This window comes from Equus quagga, chromosome 8, assembly GCF_021613505.1.
Source record: "Equus quagga isolate Etosha38 chromosome 8, UCLA_HA_Equagga_1.0, whole genome shotgun sequence".
NCBI classification, from domain to species: Eukaryota; Metazoa; Chordata; class Mammalia; order Perissodactyla; family Equidae; genus Equus; species Equus quagga.
The window spans coordinates 66283402-66306633 of NC_060274.1; the positions used below are offsets into that span (position 1 = coordinate 66283402).

General features: G+C 38.7%; 1 protein-coding gene across 2 annotated transcripts in view; it reads left to right on the top strand.

Moving 5' to 3' along the window:
* Window positions 1–23232, top strand: part of UMAD1 (UBAP1-MVB12-associated (UMA) domain containing 1) — a 211313-nt gene that overhangs the window by 19192 nt on the left and 168889 nt on the right. Inside the window, exons 2-3 of one of the 2 annotated variants that reach the window (XM_046669425.1) lie at window positions 2571–2636; window positions 2904–3009. In XM_046669425.1, coding sequence (XP_046525381.1) covers window positions 2622–2636; window positions 2904–3009 — 121 coding nt within the window. In that variant the 5' untranslated portion in view covers window positions 2571–2621. The remainder of the gene's footprint in view (window positions 1–2570; window positions 2637–2903; window positions 3010–23232) is intronic. The other variant, XM_046669427.1, reaches the window with a different exon arrangement.

The window sequence follows — 23232 nt, forward strand, 5'->3', positions numbered from 1 at the left end:
TGATACAGCCTGTATGTAGTTTAAATTCTACATTTTAGGCTATGAGAAACTTAAATACTTTGCTTAATTACTTAAGTTATAGATTCTGTACAAAATACTTGAATTAAAAAGAGATTCTCTCACTGCACCTGAGTTTGGTCTGGCTTTTGTAATGACATTTCTGAACTTTGGGGGCTTGAGAATGACTTATCAGAACCACTTTTGTGACTTCCATGTTTGCTCCATTTCTGTTTCGTGGCCAGTCATGAAAAGGTATTGGAAATTTGAGTACTGCTATTAAAAGGCTTGTCTTTATGTGTTAAAACAAGAACCACTTTTTAAAGGGCCTCTCTTGCTCAGTGTCCATAAAGCTCCTGGTTACAGCACTCTAATGGCATGTGACACAGTGAACTAAGCAAGTCACACGGCCATACCTACTTCCGAGGAGGGTGGAAAACTGCATCCTGTTATGTCTCCGTAAGGCAGAGCGCCAGTGAACAGCCGTCATGATTCCGTGGTTCTCATTTGTGGTCACCATATACTCGCTCTCTCTCCCTGCCATAGGCAGAATAACTCATCCCTTCCCAAGGGCAGCAATCCGAATTCCCCCATTCAGTCAGCGTCACACTCACAGTTCAGTGCCTCTCTGTAATGTACAAGAGTCTCTTCATCAGGTCCAGATGTGGCACCTCTTGGTTTGGAGACTTCCTGAACTAAAAAGATCAGTAATCCGCCCTGTCCCCTCGCACCCTGGTGCAACTGGGAAACATAACTGCCAAAACCACTCCCATTCAGAAAGGTGAGGAATGGGAGATATACAGCAGTCACAGAGTTGTAGCAATTCTGAAATTCCAGGGAGCAGGCATTTTGGCGAACTCCCACCTTGGGTTGCAGAATGTTCCTTAATTGTGCTCAGATTCTGCTTCCTAGGAGAGGACTCCCAGTCTGTTCTTCTCCATGTCCATTGGCTCTACTCTCTTGGAGTTTCTTCCTTTTCCAGTAACTTCCTTGGCTACCACTGAAGTGGGCACTGGAGAATAGGCCTTCCTTGGGGGCCGAGCAGTTTTCCTGGGCAGCTTCCTATTTGCAGGGTTGTCTTAAATATCCAGCAGTCATAGTCCTCTTTTAATCCAGACTGGTAGTTTTTTGGTACTACAACTCTCAAAAATTTTGTTGACTTCTTACCCGATTCCAGTCAGCTTCATGTATCAATAGCCAGACGTACGGTTTTTGCTAGATATAACTTTTAGATTTGCTCTGTTTCTCATCTTTTTTCACCCCTACGTGTGCTCCCTTCCTCTTTATTTGTTTGAGGGTGTCTTCTCTACCAGGCTTCATTTGGAGACCTACTGTCTTCGTCTCTTTTTCCTGAACCATTTTATCCCAAGTGAAAGAATGTACTGAGTGCCACATTAATCCACACTGAGGTTTTAATATCAGGTGTGATGGCTTTTCCTTTGATTTGATCCTTGCCCGAGGGTGAATTTTAATCAGCCACTGTTCCTTCAGAGGCCTTCTCTGTTTTATTTTTAACTGTCTGAGGTTGAGAAGTGGTTGCCTCCTTCCAATCTTTTAGGTCTTTGAACTTGAACTCTGTTTTCTTACATTCTTGCTTGCAAATCAACCCATTATTTTCTAATATCATTTCTTTCTTGCATGGATTTCTCTGTATCTCAGTTTTTTTTTCATCTCATTCCTTGTCTCCTTATCTTTTCCTTTTGCTTTTTCATCTAATCTTTCTTTTCACCGGTTTTGTAGAGGCCGTGTCTCCTTGTACGCTATTCAGGGTGCAAACTATTTCCAGACTTTTCTTTTGGCTCCATCACCATATCCAGTAAGCTCTTTGAGGATTTCAGAGGCTGTTCTTTTGCTTTCCTGGAATCTTTTCTTTTTCACATGGCTTGTGTTTTTCTTCTCCATTGTTTGTTTCGCTTTAAAAAGTGAAATTTGCCAGAAATGTTTTCTATCAACAACTACGCTTCCTTTACCATCCACTTATGTAGAGGTTAATACCCTTCTCGGATCTACAGCTCAGGGCAGGTTGACCTACGGAAATCCCGGTACAGTTCTCAGTTTCTAGAAGGCTTTCACTCAGATTAAATCTTCCTCTCTCTGCTTGATTTTCTGGTATGAGTGGAATACATGAAAACTAAAATGTGGAGCACTTGCTGCCACCAGGAGTTTTTCTTTCTTTGCTGTCTCTTACATTGCTTTGTTTATAGAATTGACCTCAGGATGTGAGTCTCCTTCCAATTCCTTTCAACTGCCTTCCCAGTTGTTTTCTAGGAGTTGTTGCCCTGCCTGAATGTACAAAGATGGGAGAGGAGGAGGAGGAGAGAGGGGTGTGTGTATGTGTGTTGGGGGCAGCACACAATAATCTTACCAACACAAAGATCTACACTGATGGGAACTTAAAGTGGGCTGCCATTTTACAGTGGGTACAGCCCTTGAGTGTCTGAATCAGGTCACCAACAGTAGAGTATGTTTCACACGCCTTTTCTTTTTTCAGGTGGCCTCAGTTTTATGAGGCTTAAGCTAGTTATGGCATGACTAGAAACCTGAACTGGTTTTTTTTCCTTTCCTCAATCCAGTGTCCGATTTATGGTTAGTGAGATCCTTCCAGATTCTGGTGTGACCTGTTGATGTTACTTTTACAGGTAGTGATATCTTGGGTTATTTCCTGCGTGTTCAGAAATTGAGAGAGGTTGCATGATTCAAGACACATGATTTTAACTGGACGTCCATGCACCTTAGTTTTTGGCTTTGTCTTCTGACACCTAGAGAGGGCTCGTGCTTTTAAGTCTGAGAATAGAATTACTAAAAGTAATTATTGTAATGTCTCTATGTGTGGCTTTTTTTACTAAAAAGGGCACGAGTTGTACAGTTTCATCTGAATGTGACATTATATAGTGCTTCTATTTCAGATAGCAGGAGCTGCAGCAGCCGCAATGTTTCACTTCTTCAGAAAGCCTCCGGAATCCAAAAAGTCACCGGTGCCTGAGACAGAGATAGATGGATTTATCCTTCTAGGTGAGTCTTTTAAGAAACAAAATCATAATTAGATGAATTATTTTTCCTTTAAAAGGTTACTTGCAAATTATGATTGATTTTAGATTATTTCCTACTAATTCCAGAATTAATTTATGCATATGAAATCCATAAAAATAAAGGTCATCAGTCACTTAGAATATTGTCATCGAGTCAGATGCTTCTTATATATCAGTTTGGCTGTGTTGTTCAAATTCCGTTTGTAAAATCATCCTGTTTTTCCTATCTGATACACTAGTCAACCTTTTTAATTGTGAAAAACCAAAAGTATTGAAGAATCCTTGATAAATTCAAGTTTTGTTTTATAAATAGCACTAAGCCTTGCTTCTAAAATTAGCATCTGAAATTAAATAAGCTGTCCAATAAATATTTGCTGAGTGTACTACACTTAAATCTGAATATGTTAAATAGGGTCTCCTAAATGTTTAAGACTAGTTTATTTTCTGTTATAAATTTAATACCTGCTAATTATTAAGATTTTAGTGGCTTTAAAAAATATTTCTTTCAACCAAATACTATGCTCTTCCCAAGGGGAATTCTGAAAAAAATAACATTTCCTTCATGTCATTGTGTCTTTCCCCTGAGGAAGAGATTTGCAGTCTTTGTATAGTTCTTCCCAGAAGTTCTCTCCCCAGAGGGTGGTGAAGAGGCCAAAACCCAATGTCCCCTGGTAGCGTGTATCCTCTTCCACTCTGAGCTTCCTCCTGCCAAATTCGGGCTCCTTTGACAGGATTTGCATGAATTCATAGGGTCTTTGCTCCCTGGGATGTTTCTCAGGTGTCTCCTTCACCAGATTCTGGTTTTCTGCCTCTTACTGTCTTTATCTTGGCCCAGTCAGACTGGGGGCCTCTAGCATCAGCAAATGCTCTGTATGTCTTGAGAAGTGGAGAATGGCTCCTTGGCTTTAAGGGTGGTCCTAATTTTTAGTTTAGGCCCTATCAGAGCCAGGACTCACAAGATGCCTCTGACCCCACACATTCAGAAGTATGGTGTGCGCGTCTCTGCTTCTTCAGCCCTTCTCTTTAGGATCTGGTCTCTCGCAGAAAGAACACAAGGGTTTTAACCCCTTGTCCTCTTCCATTTCTTGGCCTTTGTCTCTGGGAGACCAGAATAGAATTTTTCTCGTGGCTAAATGTTACCATAGAATATCCTATCTTTTCCATTCAACTTCTGGTAGGCATGTGTATTTTTCTGAATCTGCTTCCTAAGGGCTGGGGACAGAAGCAGTAATTAGGGTGGTCGGAGTTGTTTTCTCTATGACCAGATCCCCTGTACCTGCGGCAAAATGGGGGGCATAGTCTGACCAGGGCCGGTGGTTTTTCTGAGGACCCTCTGACTGGGATAAAGTGGGGTGCCATGGACACAACTGCTTACCTGGCCCTTCTTAGCACATCAGGAATTTGTGCCTTGACTTCCAAGTCAGAACTGGCTGTGTCAGCCCCAAGTTCTGTTCCTTGAAAGCTGCCAGTGTTGCTTCCCTCTTAGCTCCTGAATGAGCCTCACTAACAGAAAGACTTCAGGAGTGTGTCTGGTCTCCTGTGAAGTTTCTGCTTCTTTAGGAGTTTCAAAATAAATTCTTCTCTCAGAAATTTGCTTCCACAAAGCCTAGTTTTCCAAACTCTTCTCTATTCCTCATTTTGGAACACCTTTGTAGTCTTAACACATATGCAGAGGACTCTGCTCTTTTTTGTTGTTTCATGATTAGAAATGACGATTATTCTTTTTGTTATCAAATAGCCATTTAAAGGATGTGAGTTTAGTGCGCCGACATCTTTGAGAGCACATACAACTTCTAATGCTGGACCTCAAAGACTGTGTATATCATCTTCACCTTTGGAGCTCTGTGGCCTGCCACTTTGCAGCATTTCAGAGGCAAGTTTTAACTACAGCTGAAACAGCCAGTGGTGCTCCTCTTTCCACAACCTCCTCCAGTGTCTGGTAGCTTGTAGCCTGTGGATGTTTCACTGCCTGTCTTATAGTCAGCCCAGGAGGGGCCGCTTTCCAGGGTAGCAGCAGGCACAGCTGATCTGCTGTGGACCTTTCCTCTTCTAGGAAAGACTTGAATGTAAGAAGTGGTCTTTAGGGGGCCGGCTCCGTGGCCGAGTGGTTAAGTTCGCATGCTCCGCTGTGGCGGCCCAGGGTTCGGATCCTGGGCGTGGACATGGCACTGCTCATCAGGCCACGTTGAGGCGGTGTCCCACATCCCACAACTAGAAGGACCTGCAACTGGGATATACAACTGTGTACAGGGCAGGGTTTGGGGAGATAAAGCAGAAAAAAAAAAAAAGATTAGCAACAGTTGTTAGCCCAGGTGCCAATCCTTAAAAAAAAAAAAGAAGTGGTCTTTACCTGAGCATTAGAAGACACAGAAACCTCCAAATTTGCTAATTCGTGAGGGAATTTCCGGCACTTCATTACTCCGATTTGTGCTCATGTACCAGCTGCTCCATCTGATACATTTAAGCTCTAATGATGCATTTTCCTGACATGCTGTGTTTTGAGGGAGTTTTCCCAGGACCATCTAGGACTGAGCAGGAGTGGTCTTGTCCCCTGCACCATATATCTAGCAGTTGAGCAGTCGTGGTGAGGAATCACTTCCGTCGTAGTTCCAGGATAGCGTTTAATTTGAAGTGCAGCTGTCGCTTATCCTTGTTCAGATGATCCAAGCAAGAAACGTGCCTGAAACATCGGCTGAGGCCTGCTCGTCCGTCAGCTGCCGTGTCTGCTGATGCTTGTCTCTGTTTAGCCCATCCCCCCCAGGTGCAAAGCTCCACTGCTTCATCATTTTCCATGAAAAATCCTTGCATGTCTGCTGTTCTGTGGCCTTAGTTGCTGTCCTGAAGTTTGGATGAGGTCAGTCAGCATCACGTCTTGGCTCCCACTTCCTCTGTCTTCTTTCTCTGTCATCACACCATCTCCGTTCTTTCTCAGGAGCACCTCAGAGGCACTACAGTGAAGTGCAGATAAGAATGCTGAATCCAGCCAGACCCCTTGGGTTTGTATCGAGGCTCCACAGCTTACTAGAATTTCAATTATAGGGGAGGCAAAACTTGACCTCTCGCCTTTTAGGGTCTCTGGCTGGGCCTGAGAATTAAGTAGACAGAGGACAGATTAAGGAGAAAAGCATACAGATTTTTACATGTATGTGGGAGTCCCCACAGGAAAATGAAGACCCAAAGAAGTGGCAAAATCTAAGTGGTCATATACTAGGTTGAACAAAGAGGCAATTGTGGAAAAGTAACTAAACTATGTGGGGAGACTAGAGGAAGATAAAAGTTATTATAATTAGGTCTGTTTGTATAGAGCTCTGTTGGTCTCAACTCTCCATGTCTGGTGATAAGAGTGTTTCTTTCCTCCTGGCATCTTCGACGTGAGGGTTTTATCTCCTGCTTTCAGGAAGAAAAGGGGAGGTCAGAGTGTCCTTCTCGCACTTCTGCTTTTCAAGTGCTTTTCATTCAAAATTACCCTTATGCCAAAGTGGCATATTTTGGGGTGATCTGTCTGCCACCCTTCACCATTTTGGACAAGTTAGGTAGCCTCCCAGGTGTCATTTAGCTTATCTAGAAAGTGAGCATGATAGAAGTACCAATCCCATAGGGTTATTCAGAGGATTAAATGAGTTGATGTGTGTAAAATGCTTAGCACAACCCTGTGAGTGAGGTGGTGGTATTCTACCTCCATATACAGTGAGGACTTAAGTTTTCCAAGTTCCTCCGGCTAACATATAGCAGATGTGGAATTAGCCCAGGCAGCCGGACTTCAGAGTCTATCCTCTTAACCACTGAACTATCCATCTTTTTTTTTTTTTTTGATGTCATACTATTATTTTTGATTTTAAGACATTAGTGACATTTTCAGCTCTTTTAAAAAAATTCACATTGGATTCTTTACTGTTTAAAAGAGAAAATGTTGGGGTTTTTTGTTAAATAAGAGAGGGTTGGTTATTGGATTATTGTTCATAAAGTTTGGCTTTAATTTTGGCTACCCCAAACTTTTCACTATTTAATATTTTAAATACTTAACGATATTGCATAAAACTATAATCTCCTTAATGAAACCGAGATTGGAAGATGGTATTCCTTGTTTAGTTAGTAAAAATTATTCAACAGTTAAGGACTTAACTGAATTGCCTGATAGAAGTCAGGGCAGGTTATTAGGAATGTAGTTAATTGTCTTTATGTATAGGATGGTAACCTCTTTTTTTAAAAACTGGTTTGTTCTGCTGAGTTGCTCTTTTCATCTTATAGTTCCATACTGACATATATGATACTTACTTTAGTCTCAGCATACTGTGTAAAATATTTTGGAAAATGTCAGATAGGTCAAATGGTGGATATGAAATGCTTTTATTAACATGGCCCCATAGTTACACACATGTATTTTGGTTATAATGGATCCATATAACTTTCTTTGTCCTTAATAGATACATTACAGGAATAAAAATGTGTATAATTGGTTTTGTGTGTTTGTTTATTAACTTTTAAATGACACAATAAGTAAAGACTTAGAAACATGATTATATTTATAGCAACAACTTCTTAGCGTGAATTCCACAGAATTTGTTAGGTTATTATCTTATGTGGCTTTTATGACCTCCTTCTAAAAATGTCAGAGCAAATTATGTTGTTAAAGGTATAAATTATCTATTTTTTCCCAGTTGAGAATACATTTTCCCGTAGGCAAGCCTTCTTGCTTAACACAAGTAGATTTTAGGTCACAATTATTAGATGGCATTGCTGAGTTGCTGAAGTCAACACCCCATGACTTGAAATTCAGGGTCAGGCAGAGCCTAGGCACTTTTGTTGATAATAGGAATATCTGGCCTGTTTGTATACAATTAGCTCACTTTTGGATGGAAAGCTTTTTCTCTGTTAAGGTTTCCAAAGTGTTTAGCCTTTGTAAAATGTCAAGTGTGCTGAATAAGAATAAGGGAAAAAAAAAAAGCCTAGTAGTAAAACATCCTTTCCCTTGTAACCAGTTCCTATTCGCCTAAGAAGGTAATAGCTATTCGTTCATTCAGTAATGAAGTTGAAGTAATCCTCCAGGGTACTCATTTTACACAAAAACAAATTGCAGTTTTCATTTGCATCACTGGGTGGCGATTTTTCTTAATCTTATAGTAATGTTTAAAACCCCAGCAAGCATAGTACTATTTGAAATTACCAGGGTTTTCTTCTGTTATGACATGTTTAATTGTACTTTTAAGACATTATCTTTAAGTTGATTACAAATTTACTACTGTAGTGTGCAACCTCGTAGTTATTTTAAATTAGGAAAAGGGGTATCTGTTGCCTCGATGTTGGCATATAATTCCTTCCAAAGCTAAGACAAAGGCATAAATTAGCTTGTTATGTTCTAGCAAAAAGAAGGAAAAATAACAGCAATAAGAAACCCCACAGAATATAAAATGAAAAGGAATAATTTAGATTATTATTGTTGTGTTCACTAACATTCTTGACCAGAAATTGAGTTTAACTGTGGAGCAGGGGGAATTAAGTTGGGCAAGCACTGTTATAGAGATGAAAGGAATTGGGTTACAGTACAACTGAAATTCACCATGTTTTTCAGAGTATGCAGGTGCGTCTTAAAGTAGGGCATGAGAACCAGTTTCCATTAAGCTAATGATTTTGTAAACTGATTGAATTTAGAATCAGAGTTTAGTAATTCACAGCAGCTTGGATTTCATCTTTTAAATATTGATATTGAAATATGTAATTTAGTCTTACCTTCTGTTTTCCAGTTTATATGATAAATCGGATTTTGAAAAATAGTGGGTTATTTTTAAGATTGTCTCCCACTGGATTCCTCATCCTGGGAATCATTCAAACCATGTATACACATTAAAGTTAAACTATCACATTTTTTTATGGAACTTTCTAAGTAATCTCTGCATCTCTGTGTTCTTTCCTTTATTTAAAATTGGAAATTTAGCTGTGTACAATAAAAATTTACATTCCAAGGAATGAGGGACAGTAAGTCACTTTGATTCTGTGTGGGACTGAAGGCTTTAATTAAAACAGCAATGACAAAAACTAAACAGATTTTCAGCATGTGCTTCCTATTTTTATCCCTGTTCTTACAACAAAAGTTCACCAAATCTTGAAAAAGAATAGTGTTTATGGATTAAAAAAGCCACTCGCCCTGTTAATATCTTTTTGCCTGTGTATTGTGATAGCCATGAAAATTCAAATTACAATTAATTTACTTGGCAATTTTTGTGTTTTTACTCTTATCCTTTTGAATCTAAAGCAAGTATGCCAAGATTTTTCAACTAACTTCATTACACGGTTGTGTATTTTTCTGTTAAGAAATGTGGAGCTGTGTGTCTAATAGGTAGAATTAACAGAATTTTCACATTCGTTGGTTCCTAATTCTGGTTCCCCTGTTAATCTGGTGTCACTTCTGAGGTGAAAACGTTCCGGCAAGGCTGTCCCTCAGAGGGTGTACCACCTGCCTTATCTCCTTGAATGTGCCGAGTGAATGGCCATGGGACAGGGAGAGGGGTCAACTGTACTGAGAAGCAGAACTGAGCCCTGTTTCATACAATTAATTGTGAGAAAGTCATTCATTCTTACTGGGGCTCAGTGGACCCAGCTGACTCAGATGTAAATTAGGGATCTGTTTCCCTAACTCTGGGGTTCTAACCTTCCTGTGCATTCAGGGGCGCTTTGAAAATATACTGGTGCTGGGGTCTCATCCCTACATTCTGGTTAGATGGGCCTGGGGTTTGGCCCAGACACTGGGATTTTTTCAGAGTTCCCCAGATAGTTGTAGTGTGCATGCGGACCTGAGAGCCACTGCAGTTCACTCTATAATTTAGTAATTGTACACCATCAAATAATGTGTTAAGACACTTTGAAAAAGACCTCATAAAAATACAGACTTACAGTTTCTCTTCCACAGTAGTTGAGCCGTACACAAATAAACGAAAAGCAAATAAAACCACAAAATTTCTAGGTTAAACACACTTCCTTTCAAACATTAAATAGGTAAAGAGCAGAAAGCTTCAAAATTCTAAGAAATGAAAGCCGTTTCTTAAAGTAATATACTTGAAACCTTAAATGTTCTTTTTAAGTCAGAGGAGCAACTGAGAAGCATTTTGTTAATTATGCAAATGTAAATTCCAAGTGGCCTGTGACTCTTTTTGTCTTTAGCCACAGTAATCTATTTGACAGATTAACACCTGTAAACTCTTCAGAGCACTCTGAGGTTCTTTTTCTTTGAGCTGAAACCTTCAGGCAGTCATATTTTTAGTATAGCAATTTGGGGGTAGTTGACTGGTTTACTTTGGTACTGTTTCCTAGGGGGCACTTACTCAGTACAATATCAGTAGGGGAAAATAATTTAAATATGCACCCCATATTCCATAAATGAATTTCCTCTAGTATTTCCTTAGAGACTTTCATAATGCTGTATTTTCCACATTTGCGACTATTTAACTGAAAAATTGTCATGAGTAGCTTTTATATTTTAAATTAAAGTTTACTTTTATTTCCTTCTGTTGAGGAAATAAATAATGAGGATGAGAATCTAAGTAAAATGTACAGTATGAGAATTGTACTTTGTACTAGTCTTTCAGATGGGGTTTGAAGACCTAAATATTGTCTTCCTGGTAATTTTAATAATACTACAACATTTTTTTATATTTAAGTGGTTATCATATTCAGCATCTGTTTTTTCCATTGAGTGCGACCAAAGCGTGTTATGAAGGGAAGAGTTCTTATTGAGGTTACAGGTTAATCTTCACAAATGTGAATTTCTGAAAAGTGTGTCTTTTTCCTTCATTATATCATGATAGAATTATGGTGTTACCTTGGGACAGCATTATCTAATAAACTAAGCCAGAAGAAACATCTTAAATTAGTGTGATATAATCTCTTCTTACTGTTATAATCATTAAGGGAACATTCTCGAGCACCTTTTCTGTCCCAGGCACTCTGCTCCTTGTTAAAAGTGCTGCAGATTCCTGGGTCTGACCCGTAACTAGTGAAACAGAATCTTTGGAGCTATAGCTTAAGAATCAGCATTTTGTAAAAAACAATGCAGGTGATTTTTATGCATGTTGATATTTGAGAATTGTTGGGATAGTTATTTTAGAAAGTGTGGTGAAGGAATAAAACCTTTCCAAGGCGTGAGACAGACTGTGTAAAGTATGTGCATTCAGAAAAGTCTGGGACAAATTCAGGGCCAGTAAAAAGTTCTTCCTGGCTCACTGGAGAAGGTGTATCAGGGCCACTGATGAGAAACAAGTCTAGAAAGGTGGTTTGTCATGGACCTTGTGTGCTGTCCTGAGAGGTTAGAATTTTATCCCATTGGCAGTGATGAGCTATCAGATATCTGACCATTTTAAAGCAATGAAGTAATGTTTTGTTTTTTTTTATTGGAAATTTATTAATTTTTAAAACAGAGATAGTTGTTACAGTTTCATCAAGATTGAGAAATATTTTTTAATGAAAAAACTGATTGTAGCATCATCTTGTGAATGCATCACTTAAAAAGTGTGCAAGTATACTCGTACCAGATTGACGGGATGTGACAGAGAAACAACAAACTAACCAACTGTATGGAACCATCATGCTGCAAGTCTTTCTATCAAACACCTTAAGTTTAACTTTTTCCAAGACGATATAGGGATAGAAACTACTAGTTGTCCTTCAATATCTGTTTCCCTTTCTTTTGTAGTTAATAGCGTTTTTATCTTGCCATGTGGCCATTTTGCAGTTTGGTATGGAATTGTGAAGTTTCTGGCCAGTGTGATATAAGAAGAAATGTTGTGTTGCAGGTTCTAGGAAATCTTTTGAAAACGTAGTTGGTGTGTACCTTCCCTCTCCTCCTCCCCCTCCCCACCTCCACCTTCTCTCACCCTAGGATGTGGATATGATGATTTGGTAGAGTACTAGCCGCCATCTTGGCCCATGAGGACTGGAGTACATTGTGAGGCTAACTGAAGAATAAGCTGAGAAGAGCCTGGGTCCTTGAAGACTGTGGCGCTGCCACATCAGCCCTGTAATGCTTTCCTGTGGACTTCCTTTATGAGAGACAGGAATAAACTTCTATTCTGTGTAAGCCACTATTTTATTTGTCATTTTGCAGATGAACCAAACCGGAACTAATACAGGTACTGAACTGAAAGTCATAAGACTTGGATTCTGAGTTCCATCATTTCCTTGCTGTGCGATCAAGGAAGCTACTTACCATTTCAGCCTCATTTTCCTTACATATAAAATGTTAATAGCATCATGGTTTCCTCATTACAGTGCTAAATAAGATGAATAAGAGGAAACTATACACAGACTTCTTCACTGACAAAAGTGAGTACAAAGAAGTTTTAACTCACTTTCTAATTCTGGTCAGTTCAGTGAAATGCTTAGGGGAATGATTCCAGTATCTAGGCGTAGCTGGAAAGAACGTTGTGCTCATTGATGACATATGTTGTGGGCAGGGAATAGTAAGCACCCTTCCCCAGTCTCAGACTGGAAGGTCACCATGTGCTTGTGCAGTGAGTCCACCAGAAACTCCGTTCTTATCCACTAAAAGCTGAAGTGTTTAAAGTTTGCATTAACTGGTGGAACATTACTAAAGAATTGAGAATTGCCATCATGCTCTAGTTATCAGTTAAATTTGAAACTGATTCATTTCCTACAACTGGTGTTTCCTTCAAAAGTGATATATACTTTTATGGCTCAGTCTCTCTCTCTCTCTCTCTCTATGTGTGTGTATATACACACACACACACTAGTCAGATAAGTATTAAGTATACTATACTAAAGCCTTACCTCATAGTACCAATGACTTAAAGGAGTCATTGTTCTGAAATTTTGCAGTATCTTAAGTCAAAAAGCTCAGCTCTAAACTTATGGAATGACTTATTTTTATTTCTGGCATCTATTATTTCCTGATGCACTAAGCCGAAAATATGCTTGGCAGCACCAAAGGAAAACTGTAACCCTTAAAATAGTTTGTTGATGGATTGCTTGAAGGAGTTGATAACTGATAACCAGCCATCGTCTCTGTTGCTATCAGTATGTGAGGAGTTTTAGCCATGATGAGTTTGGGGCTGGTTGGAGTGGTCTCTGTCTCCTGAAATTATAGGCAAAATTTTGTATTTGCATTTTTTTTTTAAAGATTTTTTTCCTTTTTTTCCCCAAAGCCCCTCCGGTACATAGTTGTATATTCTTCATTGTGGATCCTTCTAGTTGTGGCATGTGGGACGCTGCCTCAGCGTGGTGTGATGAGCAGTGCCATGTCCGTGCCCAGGATTCGAACCAACGAAACACTGGGCCGCCTGCAGCGGAGAGCGCGAACTTAAACTTGGCCATGGGGCCAGCCCCTGTATTTGCATTTTTATGGGGAGAAGAGTTTCTGCATTTCATTAGATTCTCAAAGGTCTGTGACTCTAAAAAGGTTAAAGAACTACTTTTCTACATGTTGCTATATATACCAATGTTTACTAGCTACTGGGAATGTGGTATCTTAGGATATTTTTATTTTAGTGTCAGAGGTAGCATAGTCATTGTCAGAGGTGGGTTACATCTCATTGATCACTTTTACTGGTTTGGCTTCAGAAAATAGAGTGACTTTTGAGCAGCCGGAAAAGAAATAGAGAATAATTACTTCTGTTGTGTAAGATACGCAGTAGATGTGTCTGTAAGGTTACAATCTACGTGGCAAGACACACGAAATAAAAGTTTAAATAGCATTACACAGTAATATCAAACACTTAAGGTTTTTGATAGAATGACATGCACCATGGTGATTCCATAAATTCATTAGTTTGTGGGTTGTTTCTCTGTCTTGTTGTGTTAACCTGGTATGAGTATACTTGCACACTTTTTCAGTGATGCATTCAGGACATGATGCTGCAATTAGTTTTTTCATTAAAAAACCAAAAAATAGGCACATGATAATAGGGATGTACAGATCCAAAACTGTGATTGGAGAGCTTTTGTACTTGTCGTATTAAACGAGTAATTAGTGATATGCACTGACAGTTTGCTCTTGTTTTGCCTTTGCACAGATCTCTCGCTGTTGTAATCCAGGATGTTTTTCTGCTCCCGGGCCCACAGCCCAGCCTTTCCTTGTGCAGAGTGCCTGGCCTGTTTCTCTTTGTATCCTCTTCAGTCTTCAGATTCCAGATGAAATTCTGTCTCTGGTCTCTACAGACTCTGGATAACTCTTTCTTTGATCTCATGGTGTACATTTTCTCCTATCATTTAGTTGCTGCTTAATCCCATAGTATCTTGTAGCAGCTCCTATATCATTGTTTTGTAATGTTGCTTAAACTTTATTTTGGTATGTCTTGCCACTTGGATTGTAACCTCCTTACGGACATCTCATCTCCTGTGTATCTTACATAAAAGCACAATGACTTCCATAAAGTAGATCCTCGATTCATATATTGTTAACAGGTTTTGGAATGACTTCTAGATTACTTAATATTTGGTTAGAAAACTTGGTAATGTCTTCCCATAAGGTGTTTTTCCAGTGAAAATACGTCTTTGTTTAACTTACGTTGCTTATCATCTGGACTTAAATTATGCTTATTTTAGTTATTTTATTAGTGCACACTGAATTAAGCTTTCAGAGCAGGTCTGCCTACCCCAAATTCATTCCACCTTCCTCCACACTTCAAAGTATTCGCCATCCTCTGCATGACCACGTGTTTCAGGAGAGACTGGCTTTATTTCCAGCCCTGCTAGGTCAGTGCTGGTTTGTCTAAGCCAGTCAGGGTAGCCCAATCCACCTTGCCAGCGATTAGTTTCAAAATGGGCACCTGTCACAGTTTTGAGTAATTGGACACGAAGGAAGGTCAGCTGAGGGCCTCATAGGCAGGTACTAAAGAGACAGTCACCTCTTCCCCTGGCAGCTATTTCATCTGGATGAAATGCCTCATGAGACGCATCCACTGTTGCCATCTTTGCTGAGAGGAGGTAGCCCAAGACAGAGTCACATATTGAAGATGACAGAATAAAATGAGGAAGCAGCCTGGACCACAATGACATTGTTGAACTGATGTATTTACTAGCCTTGGAACTGTCAACCTCTGAACTTCTTGTTAGGTGAGATGATAAATTCCCGGGTTAAAGTTTAAGCCACTTTTAGATAGGCTTCTGTTACTTTCAGCTGAAAATGTCTGGACTGACGTTTGACAGGTATTCTTATAAGGGTACATCTTCCTGGTTAATCTTTTCTTGGTAGAGCCCCTTTTAGTTTCTAATGTCCAGACTTCGTGGAATATATGTGTGTGTATGTGTATATATACATCAATAAAGTTCTTCAGTTGATGTCTATATAGGAAAAGTTTATGTTTATGTCCTCCCAAACTCAATTTTTAACAAAACAATGTGTGGAAATAGTCTCGAGTTACCTTTCAAATGAAATGAATAGATTGTCAGAGTCCCATGTAAACATTCTGAAAGGTATGCCTATTGGCATCGAAAAGGATGTGCATCTTGGATATTGCTGATGCCAAGGGAGGCCATGTTACTGCTACGAAGCAACTGGTGGTCAACAACCATATTAATTGTTTTGGTGATCAGGAAACAAGTTTAACATACCAACATAATAGTTTGCTACTTATACGTAGGCATTTTTACTGTGTCTTAGTTATATTTTCAGAAATTGGTTAGTAGGTTTAGATTGATGTGTAACACACAGTAATTTTTCGCATCTAAGGTAATCTGAAGTAGGCTCCCTGATGCGTTTTTCTCCACATCCGATTTTCAGAAATGGATTATTGATGTTAGGCAGAAGATTTCTGTACTAATCTGGACCAGCTCTTTTATTAAGTCAGCAATCCTGCTAATGATAATATAGTCTTAAACTTGACATAGTCTTAACGTAGGCTTAAAGCACCTCCATCTGTGTGACTCACATATCTTTATGTTACATATTTAGAAATGTACCATTTTCAAAAATGCTGAAGGCAATAAATGATATCATAATCCTTTTTTTTAAACATGGAAATTGGGGAGAAAAATTAAAATATATATGTTTGCTTTTATCATCCCAAATGTATGGTTCTAAAGTCACTTTTTAAAGTTTAAAGCCAAGTGTATATTATGTTTTTACTTGAATTGCATGTCAATCATGCTCAATATGTCAAATTTTAAAGAGTTTAAAGGCAGTGATAAAAATTTCTTTAATCTTATTTTTAATTGTCTACACTTTTTATTACAAATTGAGCTATGATTTATAACATTCTGCCATTAAAGGGTGGGAGTGATGCAGCATATAATTTTTAAGGCTGGAGGGAGATCTTAGGGATAATTCTGAAAAGCCTAATATGTAAATATTTCTGGTTGAAAGTTGTATATTGAGAATACTTTAAAATTTGTAAATTCTTTTGTTTGCTAAGGAGAGAAGGGAAGGTGAATAGAGTATAGAAGTTACCTTATATAAAATACCAAATTCTGGTATGGACCTGTTGCAGTGAAAGCACTCCCTTCCCGGTGAGATAGAAATGCCTTTCTACCTTGTGGGCATCTTTTTATTGCTAAAGTTGGGTTAAATTTACCACCACAGAAATTCAATTATGATTTCTACCTGTTATGAAAATATACCCATGCATCCAGATGTATTTTAATATTCTCAGTTCAGATGTACTTCAACACGTTCCATTCTCTGAAGGAGTGCAGTCTCTTTCAGCTCCTTTCAGGACTCCGAGGGGACAGGACCCTCAAGGATGTGATGCTTAGTGTGGTACGAACCTGTATTTCTCAAGTTGTGTTCCATGTGCACCTTCCTGGAACTGGGCAGAGGAGTTGTACTGCCAAAATTGAATAATGGTTGGCTTTTCACAGTTTGTAGGAAAAAATAACCTGATGGAATCTCAGGTTTTTTTGTTCTGAGATTTTCCTTAAATTCTAGAGAGAGCTAACATTAATTTTATAAGCAGGTAATTAGGCAGATCACAGGTGTGAATAAGGCGCAAATTGTTATTAAAGGAATAACTTGCAAATAGACCATCATAATGATTTCTATGGCTGCTTTGTTCTTTGAACATTTGTAGTCATAGGCATGGTTTTATATTCTATTTTATAACCTGTGCAATGAAATAAATTGAACATTAATAGCAATTTAAACTTAGAATAACTAAACAAAGTTTTGTCTAAAATTATAGTTTGTATGATAGAATTTAAAATATCAATATTTCATAATGTTCTGCAAAGAGCATTTTGACTTCCAAGCAATTCATGACATTCCCTGTGTGAGGAGATTACATTTCAAAGGAGAGGATGGGGCTTGCTGCTTGTGTTCCTTCTCTTCTCACGCAGTTCGGATCGCTTTACTGAGGCACAGATTCCTCATCTGCTGAACGACGGAGTAAATTGGATTTTTATCTCTGAAGTTTTGGTTTGTTTTTAATAGCTTAATATTTCAGTGATACCTTTTTTGTTCTGTGTATTTAAAGTGACTGACAGATCCCTCAATTTATTTTAGTCTCTGTTAGAATAAATTGATAGTGCCAAAGTGTCTTCTGATTCATTGAATTCTTTTTCAGGAGGGCAAGAAATCAGTCCAAACAAAAGTCAACATGAAGATTTTTTTAGTTAAAATTTTATCTGGCTAGTAGCCCCAATTTAGCTCTGCTAATCTTTTATTAAAATGCTCATGAAAAAAAGAGGGAAAGTTTTATATCCATACCGAAACTTAAGGGGACGGACAGCTGAATGCCAGAATCTGGGGTGCGATTAGACTGAGAAAAAACTAGCTAACCTTCTGCCCATGGTGCAGTATGTTGAGACCTACATCTGAAAAACATAGATCTTGGGGAGCTGGCCCCGTGGCCGAGTGGTTAAGTTCGCGCGCTCCGCTGCAGGCGGCCCAGTGTTTCGTTGGTTCGAATCCTGGGCGCGGACGTGGCACTGCTCATCAAACCATGCTGAGGCAGCGTCCCACATGCCACAACTAGAAGGACCCACAACGAAGAATATACAACTATGTGCCGGGGGGCTTTGGGGAGAAAAAGGAAAAAAATAAAATCTTTAAAACAAAACAAAACAAAATATAGATCTTGGGGTGCTGGCCCAGTGGCACAGTGGTTAAGTGCGCATGTTCCGCTTCGGTGGCCTGGGGTTCGTTGGTTCAGATCCTGGGTGGGCACATGGCACTGCTTGGCACGCCATGCTGTGGTAGGTACCCCACATATAAAGTAGAGGAGGATGGGCATAGATGTTAGCTCATGGCCAGGCTTCCTCAGCAAAAAGAGGAGGATTGGCAGCAGTTAGCTCGAGGCTAATCTTCCTCAAAACAAAAACAAAAACAAAAACAAAACACATAGATCTTGGCAGTTATCCCTGTCTACTCCTGGGTTCTATTCTGTGAAGGAAGCAGAGTACTTTGTTCCCTATTCCTCTACTTCCCTCACACCAGTCGCCATCTTTCTTCATTCTGGAAAGCTGCTCAGCAAGTAAAGGAGGGACTGGTGGTGATGGAGGGCAAACGGAGAGGTATAGTTCCCACCAGTAAAACAATGTGGGCAGGAATAGAGATGAAACTGGTGCTGGTAGCGGTGATGTTGGAAATTTTCATTTCTTTAATGTACCGCTGAAGACCAGGTAGTAGCAGTAGGAGGAAAAAGACATCCCAACAGAGAAGGGTTTCACTGGGTGAGAGCCTAGCAAAAACATGCAAATGGATTGAGTGCTGTGTGCACTGGCCTGCCTCCAGCTGGTGGGAATTTATAGTTGCACAATCTTTCTGGAAGACAAATTGGCAATAGGTATCACAAGCTTTAAAGAAGTAGATCCTTTGCCTTAGAAATTCCGCTTTTAATAATTTATCATCAAAACATAAGCAAGTGCAGTTTATAAGATGGTATGTTTGGCATGAACCTTTTTATTATATATATTTCACGTGCCTAAAAAAATCTCTGGAAGGAAAAGCATTTATTTACCTATGGATCTTATGATTGCAGGTGTTTTAATTTTTTCTCCCTTTAATTATTTATATTTACCAAATTGGATTAGTTATATTTACTTAGAGAACATATAGTACTTGCAGAACCCCAAAGTCAAAAGGAGCCCCAAAGAGAGATTTCCCCGAATCCTTGATTTTCTCATGAAAACTGTAGTTCTCCCAAAAGCAGAGGTGCATTTTACTCCCACTACTGAAATTGCATTGTGCTTCCTGTTTCCGATGTATAGTTCAGTTCACCAAACATTTATTGAGTAAATATAAATACTGTTTCTCTTTAAATATTTATATTAATATTATAAATATTATTTTGGTAGATGTAAGGCCAGAATATAATATAGGAAAGTCTCATCGTAAACTTTTAATTCATTTTGCAATAACAATTTATAGCATTTCTAAGAGGAAAAACTGTCTTGGGGAAAGAAGTTAACCAGCTCTTTATTTGAGTTTCTCTCTCATGTTTTCCTGGATGTTAACAATCCTCTTCTTCCCTAAATACCTTCACGGAACCAGAACTTCCGTCGTGTCAGGAGGCATCCTTTAAACACTAAGGTCAATTTTAAGGTGAAATTCCACCGTGCTTTGAATACTGTTTGTGTAAACTGTATTATTTTTAATGGATTGCACAAACTTGTATCCTGTTTGTTTTATTGTAGTGTACTTCTCAGCAATTTTATTAATATGTGTGTGGAGTTTTATATTCCTCTCCTTAAATTATTTTGCCACAATGTTTCTCTGGAATTTTAAACTTTTAAATTCTAATCATGCTGTGAGTATACATAATTTTTCCTCAGCAGTGGGTTTTTCTATTGATTTAGTTAATAAAGTTAAAACCACATGTTATTTTTACATGACAGTTATTAGAAATAAGGTCTTTCTCTGAAGAATGCGATCTCTTCTTTGTTGTTGTTGTCATTATTGTCAGTTGATCTGGAATGTCTGTTAATGACTTGTTGGCCGAAGGCAACTGAGTTTTTATTTCAATTGAGTCCTTAGGCACTTGTAGCAAATATATCAGAAACTTTAATTTTAAAAACCAGAAACCTTTGGTTTTTCTTCAGACCTATCGAGGAGCACTATTAAGTAGTCGGAAGTTTCTCTGAGTCATATTTGAAAATTCTGAAAAGGGAGTTAAGCGTATTTCCAGGTGGAGAAAGCACCCTCCTCCCCGCCAGGTACGCGGACGGTGGTTGGTTGACCTGCCATCAGCATTTTCCCCACCACGGTTTATCTCAGACAGAATTTTCAATCCCAGCCAACTTTAGGATTTGATTTATAACAAGGAATGGTTATGTTCTATTAGATAAGAAAGGATGTGGAAAGATAAAAATCTGCTGACTTTGTCTCTCCATCTTTTTCCAGACCTAATAAATTGATTTCTATTCTGATTTTGTCTGTTTAATTTTTGTTATATGCTTCTCAAACATTCTCTTCCCTTATTGCTTTTAAGCATAGAACTTCCTAAATGTTTAGTCTCAGAGCAAGAACACTCAGGCTTTTCACGCTCTTTGGCATTAGCGGCTATAACACATTGAATTTCTGGCAGTGGAATCTCTACTGACAGAATCTGACCCCTTGCACCATGGCCCTGAATAAAGAAACCTTGCTTCTGAGCATGTGCACCTCAGCAAGAACCTTCAGCTCTCATTCTAAGTAGACCCAGCATCTTTTATATCTCTGTGTGTTGGGAATTATCAGTGAAGTATCACCTTTAGGTTCTTTATTTTTCCACATCTGTCTTCTCACATGATCATAAGTGTTGATTATAAATTGAGAAGCATTATTCACATTACATTTTATGCACTTATAGTTGGATTTAGTAAGGCAAGGGTGTGAAAGAGTGAGATGGATATGTATATGAGACTCTTTAAAACGCTGCTGTATCTCTATGTGTTTCTGGTAAAACGATTACCAGTATGATTGTTTTCTGGTTGAGCTCATATGAGACTCACTCTTTTAGAGCCAAAATTGATAAGAATAATTAGGTAGGTTATAAAAATAATTAGGTATCATCATAAAGATAATTTGGAAAAACTACATGGAATCTTATTAGATTATCTTAGTGTACGATTTTAATTTTCTAGAAAAAAAATACTTTTTTAGAAGACCTGAGTTTAGCCTCTGGCGTTGGCTGTGAAGCCTGCTCTGGGAAGAGAATAACTTGTGGTATGAATTTGGTAAGTGGAATTGTGGAAATTCAGATCCCATTTGATCACGAGGAAGCGTATTTTTCCCCAGCTATTAACCGATGTCAACTGCCTGAAATTTATCGATCTCAAGGCTCTTGCTCATTTGTTGCCAGTAACTCTCCCTCATACAGAACAAATGACTCACAAGCTCAAACTAAATAAAGCACTCTGTAAAGATTTTCTGCTTCTAGAACTGCTCAAAGTCGACTTTGAATAGTGGGCACTGATCCTTGCCAACTGGTTTACCCGTAATAACTCCATGGGTTAGGCCCTGTCAGACCAGACTCCGAAGCAGACACTACCATTTTTTTTTTAAAGACTGCCCTTTTCAGACATTCCATCTGAAATCTGTTAAGAACAACATAAGACTGGTCACAGATTTATTGATTTTTCCTGGGCATTTAACTATGTGAAGTGGAACCAGCTATGACCTAAGCTTAGCGAGCTCAGTAAACACCCTCTCCTTCTTCCAAGTTCTATAGAAATTCATTCTTAGTACATGTTCCAAGCAGTCAGTAGAAATGGTCTTGTGGTAGATCAGATAATTTTCAGTGAGGGTAAATCAGATCATTTTGCTCTTTTTATTTTAAAAAATTCTTATTTTTTTACCCATTAAAATCTTGATGAGCACATACTACTTCTCACTGAACTGTGCGCCTGACCCTTTGCTGGACTGAAGGCAGAGATTAACATCTTTTACAACAATGCTGATTGTGTAATTTTTTGGACAGATGTCTCACTGTCTAGTACTTACGCTGTCTAATTATTGTCCAAAAGAACTGCTTAATACATCAGAACTATCAAGTTTGCCAGACAAGTTGCAATACTTAATGTCCATATCTCTAAAGACCCATGAAGCAGATAACTTACCCATTTCATCTTGAAGGGTTTCCTTAAAGTTATTTGCTTAAAACAGATACCTTATGGGTACCTTTTAGAGACTTTAAACAATGGTTAATGTAAAATCTAAGTTGAAAAATTATTGTGGTCTCTCCCTGTGGCAGTTCTGCTCAAACTTTCCTTCCAAAGAACCCCAGTGATGAAGGAGAGTGAATATGCACCCCCTAAAGCCTTGGGGTGGACACCTGGTTTCAAAGAATCTGCACCTTCCCCCCACCCCCAGAGCTACACTTAAGTGAGTTTTGTACTGAGTACATAATATAGCTGTGATTATTTTAATATAAAATGCTTTAAATTATGTAATATCAGACAGTACCTTCGATGCTAGGAGATTTGCTGTGTCTTTCCTTTGTCATCGTGTATGTTCTCACGTGCCGTGTGTACTCCTGGGGTACTCATCTTCCAGTTTAAGAAATATAAATCAGAGTTCTTCAGTTGCTTAAATTACTGTTTAATGAGTCCAGAGTATTTTGGAGGGAAATTTTGGTATTCCTTCAGCCCACTTCATAAGGGCTGTGATATGGGTGTTTCTTTGGGGTATTGCTTGGAGTGGATTCCTTTTCAGGCTGACCCTCTGCTCATTTGACTGTCAGAGTGTGTAATTCTGCTTTTTATTAGAGATAGAAAATTTCTGCGCTTCAAATTCTAGCCAGAAAGTGCGTTATCTGGATCTTTTTATTGTCGAATTCTTATCAAAATCTCAGTAACAAGCAATATTAATAGGGGACTGCCTGAAAGATAAATAATTCATCCATTACTCAAAATAAGTCACATCCTATTTTGAATATGGACTGTATGAGAATCTGATGAAAATGCCCATGTACTCATGGGCCCAGTGTTTCACCTGTAATTTCAGGAGATTCATGGGATCCTTGTAAACCACTTATGGATTTCCAGTAAGTTAATCATTTATCCCATAAATATTTATTGAGGCCCTACTCAGAGACTTACTGAGTGCCCATGGGTTAGACACCATGCTGGTAAGCACTAAGAATAAAGAGATATCTATTTCTGAAGAGATTTATTTATTATTCCTGGAGGTACTGTAGCTTGGCTTCTCAAGTTCTTTGTGATGACCTCCTTTGCCCTTCCTTCTCCAGCCCTCTTAGTATTACCTGCCTATCTTCCTTTGTGGCTACTTAATGGTAAGGTGAATGAAAATCTTGTGTTAAAATGAACTCATCTCAAAGTGATTTGG